Source organism: Priapulus caudatus, unplaced genomic scaffold (assembly GCF_000485595.1).
Source record: "Priapulus caudatus unplaced genomic scaffold, Priapulus_caudatus-5.0.1 Scaffold396, whole genome shotgun sequence".
Taxonomy (NCBI): Eukaryota; Metazoa; Priapulida; class Priapulimorpha; order Priapulimorphida; family Priapulidae; genus Priapulus; species Priapulus caudatus.
This window is the reverse complement of record NW_014577457.1, coordinates 215,784-221,403: the sequence shown is the minus strand read 5'-3', so window position 1 is coordinate 221,403 and position 5,620 is coordinate 215,784. Positions and strand designations below refer to the sequence as shown.

Sequence of the window (5,620 nt, the reverse complement as noted above, 5' to 3'; positions counted from 1 at the left end):
TCCTATCCTATCCTATCCTAGGAGTCCTATCCTATCCTATCCTAGGAGTCCTATCCTAAGGACCGAAGTATAAATTACACAACTAATTGAACTAAGCACGAGGGAGCACGTGATGTGCAGAACTACTGTTAACACCGAGATCCCATAGCATGACTTCACTGTTGAGTAATACAGCTAAAATGGACGAAACCAAGCAGTTTGCTGCAATCCTTGATAACGGTTGGTGGGCTTTAGCACAAAAGTTCTTGTCTCGTATGCTATCGCTGGCATTTTTTTGGCACGCTAACATGCCAGATCAAGACAAAAACAGACAACATTAACGAAATATGTCATCGGGGCTTTCGTCAGGTTTCATCGTCCAGGATATCAACAATGAAACACACTGCATGATGCAGCCTGCTCCCTGTGTCTCAACGCAGTTAGTACAACCCTGCCACCACAAAGAACTATTAAACTATTTAAAAAATTACAGCTGAGATACTATTAAACTTACTCAAAGTTCATCTCCCACATGAAGACAGTGGCATCGGTGGCGCCACCTGTGAACATGTATTTACCATCGTGGCTGCAGCATATATCTACCACCTGAGAATTTAAACATTAGAAGGCAATGATTGTACCGATACAAAGTCTATTGCAACGATTATTAAACTAAAGATTTCGTTCGGAAAGGATTTAGAAAAATGATATAAATCACTCATGTTATTGATTTAATTACATTTAAATTTAGTTACTAGTTTTGCTTGCTGCATTTCCACGATATTGCCTAGGGTATTCACAAACGCACACACGCACGCACGCATACACGCACACACACATATATATATATATATATATATATAGTACATATGTCATACAACAACCAAAGCCGGAGACAGGCCGCAAATAAAGCGCTTCGTTACTAGAATCCAAAGCCGAGCAGTTCGTCAGTGACACCTGAGGCGTGATAACCTCAGGGAGGCAGTCTCTATCCATTGCGAGGATGAGGAGGAGGTGGCCGCGGCAGCAGCGGCGGCGGCGTCCTCGTCATCAGATGCGATCTCGTCCGTGTACGACTGACCCGTCAGTGCAGCCAGGGCGTCCAGAAGCTCAAGCTCTGACATGTGCTCCTGCGAAGACAAGTGTGAGAGAGAGAGAGAGATGAGGGCTGCAACGTGTGTAGCGATTTCAGGCAAAGCACTCGGGTATCGTAGGTGTGCGTATCGGGGCCGCTGTGCCAGGCTAGGTATGCAGAAGACGCAGTTGCCAAATTGTTTAATTTAACGAGAATTTAGTAGACAACCTTCGCAGAAATAGCCTGAGAAACCCGACAATATTTCGTGGTAATAAGAACTACATTACCGCATGGCAAAGCCACTTTTATTCGTTTACTTTAAATTAATTAGTTTCACCGTAAGCTTTAATTATCGCAGCGATTTTTGTCGAACAAAAAAAAATGTGGGTGTATTAACGACATTTGCATCTCCTTTTTTCTCTTCATGCGCACAGTGCAAATTTCGCGATGGTTCTATTACTCTAATAAGCACCTCCGCCGATAACGATATGAAACATATTGCGTGCTTCTTTAATTAGCTCTGCGATCGCTAAGTATCTGGCTGCATGTGGAGCGAGACAGCCACGCTCGCGTTAGAGGGGGAGACATCAAAGGACGCAATATGTGCAATATGAGGCAGGCTGTGAGGCATGAGGCACAATGTGAGGCAGGTTGTGATGCACGATGAGGCTCAATGTGAGGCAGGCTGTGAGGGCATGAGGCACAATGTGAGGCGGCTGTGAGGCATGAGGCACAATGTGAGCGAGGCTGTGAGCATGAGACACTGGAGGGCAGGCTGTGATGCCGATTAGGCTCAATGTGAGGCAGGCTTGTGAGGCATGAGGCACAATGTGAGGTCAAGCTCAAATTCGCTTTACAGCAACTTCCCACCAGCTTTAAGACCCAGTCACACATTCAGGATTTTTACTGCCGTCCTTGATAGGACCATTCCCGATTAAAATTTGTTAAAAGTCTGATCAAGATCCTGTGATTCGTGGTGGGAATTTTAAACTTTATTAAAAATTTGTAAAAACATTTATTTAATCCGCGACAACATCAGATATTGTTCAGGAATCGTCCGTATTCAGCCGTTTCTAGCCGAATTCGTACCGTTCTCAGATTCTCAATCGATTCTGATCGATTTGTATCTTACGCATGGTAAAAAACGACAATTAAATCTGTCCGAAGCGCCACGATTCTCCGAATTGCGATCGACAGAGATCAGACAGTGACCGACAGTGAACCAACGCTGACGGAACATCCGTTAGATCTGGACGCAATCTGGACTCAATCGGCAAGAAACGGCAATAAAAAATTTCTCCAGATCATGCCCGTTCATTACCAGCGTCCGATCACACGGACACGTCAGACACGCCAGACAAACAGGAAATTGTTTACGATTTTGATCGATTACAGCAGATCTGTCACGACATTAGTACGATTGTAATCCGACTAGACAAAATCGGCTGAGTTTCCGAATGTTACGGGACGCACTAAACTGTCGTGGAGTAGCTTTGGCCGACCTCTCCGGACCATTTCCGATCCGTAGGACTCTATTACGAACGTATACGAGTGCGTTCAGACAATGATAGGCATTCAGATATTGAGGATAGTAATCCGACTTTTTACTTTTTGTGTGGTAGCGCTGTCTGACGGGAGCTAATCGGCACTGTGTGAAGCGCTGCATTAACCGAGTGGGTCCCATGGGGGCACCCAGGTTTTACACTAACTTCCGCACCGGTTTTCATCGGTTTACAGCCATTCTAAAAAGCTTCGTACCAAGCTTAACACATTCTCGACATTAGTATACAATAATCCCACTAGTTCCACTGGATCCATGTAGGCTATCACGCTCACGTTGGATTCGCCGCGCGGTGTATACTGTATACGCTGAATATTTTGCGTGGTTTAATTTCGCGAATTTCGCAAACGCGGCCCGCACGGAAAATAAAACACGCGAATAATCATACGGAATAATACGAATAATTCGTAATTCACGGACGCGGACATTAACCATCGCGAAGTATCTGTACATCGAAAATATGCGTATACAGTAATTAGCACGTAGCCGGATACATTAGACAATAATAATAATTATAATAATAACAATAATAATAATTTTTATTTTTTATAATAAATAATAAAATTATTATTATTATAATAATAACAATGATAATGATGATAAATCATAATAATAATAATAATAATAATTTACAATAATAACGATGATAATGAATGATAATAATAAATAATAACAAACAACAACAACAACAACACAATAACAACAAAACAACAACAACGTGCTACGATCGACGGACGAGTCGCGCGGCGACGCGGCGTCGTCGCTGCTGCTTACTCGAGTCTGCAGCTGCTCGAGCAGGTTCCGCGCGCCAGCTCCGTGCTGCACTAGTGTGCAGAACGCGTCGAGGATATCTGCTGGTGGTGCTGCGGCGGGCGCGGTGGTTGACGAACACATGAGACAGCGAGAGCAGAGAAGAGAGAGACGGGCGGGTTAGAGAGCAGCATTACTGCAGCAGCATCATTGAAGTCTAGTGTGTGCGTGTGTGTGTGTTCGGCGTGCGTGGCGTGCGTGCGTGCGTGGCGCGTGCGTGTGTGAGTGCGTGCGTGTTCGATGCGTGCGTGTGGTGCGTGCGTGCATGGTGTGTATGTGTGTGTGGGTGTGTGCGTGTGCGTGTGCGTGCGTGTGTACGTGTGGTGCGTGGCGTTCGGTTGCGTGCGTGCGTGCGAAGTGGTGTGTGTGTGTGTGCGTGCGTGTGTGCGTGGTCCACATGTGTGTTGTGTGTGTGTGTGTGTGTGTGTGTGTGTGTGTCGTGCGTGCGTGCGTGCATGCGTGCGTTGCGTGCGTGCGTGCGCGCACGGCGCGTCTTGCTGCAGACACATAACAAATTTAAAATATATTTTCCCACCTTACTGACGGATGCTTTGCTCGTTATGCTTTGATAAACCATCCCCCACTCATCACGCATAATACGCTGTGATTCACAATCAAGGATAACATGAATAGAGACTCTATTCATGTTCTCCAAATACTATCAGCCTCGTTAAACAGAATAAGATACGCTCCCAAGGCTTGTCACGAAGCGAACGTAGCAGGTCAGGGGTAGCGCACCAACTGCGAGACTACACGATCAATACACGACCTTTATATAGCCCCAACACCAACAATACATGTTTTTTTTATGCATGATTCTTGGAGCAAGGTCGGGGAGGGGGGGTGCATACCAGCATTGGTTTTTAACTGGAGGTAGATGGTAAATAACGAGGTGACAACGAAGGGTTCATTTTAACCACAGGCACTTGAGCGTTTCATAACTATATGCTAAATAAATACGAAATCTATTTCCTACCAAAGTTTAATGTTTCTCTACTTCTTTCGCCTATTATTGCAAAATTTCTGTAAATGCTGTGCTAAGCCTCTGTAATATAAGTGCTCCTCTGCAACACACATGTACACCGCACGCACGTGAGCTGCAGCACTGACACTGTGACACATATATATATGAAATGAACATGAAATAACATGAACATGAACATGAATATAAAACATGAAATGAACATGAACATGAACATGAACATGAACATGACATAAACATGAACATGAACATGAACATGAACATGAACATGAACATGACATAAACATGAACATGAACATGAATATAAACATGAACATGAACATGAACATGAACGACATGCATGAACATGAAATGAACATGAACATGAACATGAACATGAAAATGAACATGAACATAAGCATGAACATGAACATGAACATGAACATGAACTAACTGAAAGGAACATGAACATGAACATGACATAACATGAACATAAACATGAATGACATGAACAATGAACATGAACTGAATGAACATGAACATGAACATGAACATGAACATGAATATAAACTGAAACATGAATGAACATGAACATGAACATAAACATGAACATGAACATGAACTGAACATGAACATGAACATGAATGACATCGAACATTGAACATGACATATAACACATGAACATGAACATGAACATGAACATGAACATGAACATGAAACATGAACATGAACTGAACATTCTGACATGAACATGAAATGCATAAACATGACATGAATAAATCTAACAATGAACATGAACATGAAACTGAACATGACATGAACATGAACATGAACATGAAATGAACATGAAACGCTCCAAGTGCTGTGACTCACATCTGAATGAAATCTTCTAGGTTGATGTCGTTTTGTACTCTCCCGTTTTACGTAGTCGCTGTATTTCACCTCGTTCATCATGTCGTCAATCTATAACGAAGAACGAGTGAGGGAGAGCATTCACACTCTAAGAGCTGGTTAAATACCGCACCATGCACGCACGCACAGCCCGAGAAAAACACACACACACACACACACACACACACACACACACACAGCAACACACGCAACGCACGCGCGCGCATCGCACGCACGCAGACTGCAGCACGCACGCACGCAACATCACGCACGCACGCACACAGCACGCACACACACACACACAGACAGCACGCACGCACACAGACACACAGCACGCCGCATG

At 44.0% G+C, this 5,620-nt stretch overlaps 1 protein-coding gene across 1 annotated transcript in view; it reads right to left on the bottom strand.

Moving 5' to 3' along the window:
- Positions 1–880: 880 nt before the first annotated feature.
- Positions 881–5,620, bottom strand: part of LOC106809925 (WD repeat-containing protein 66-like) — a 51,141-nt gene continuing 46,401 nt past the window's right edge. The window contains exons 14-16 of the mRNA XM_014813165.1: positions 5,260–5,349; positions 3,389–3,506; positions 881–1,111 (exon numbers count right to left, since the gene is read on the bottom strand). Of these exons, the coding sequence (XP_014668651.1) occupies positions 927–1,111; positions 3,389–3,506; positions 5,260–5,349 (393 nt within the window). The 3' untranslated portion in view covers positions 881–926. The remainder of the gene's footprint in view (positions 1,112–3,388; positions 3,507–5,259; positions 5,350–5,620) is intronic.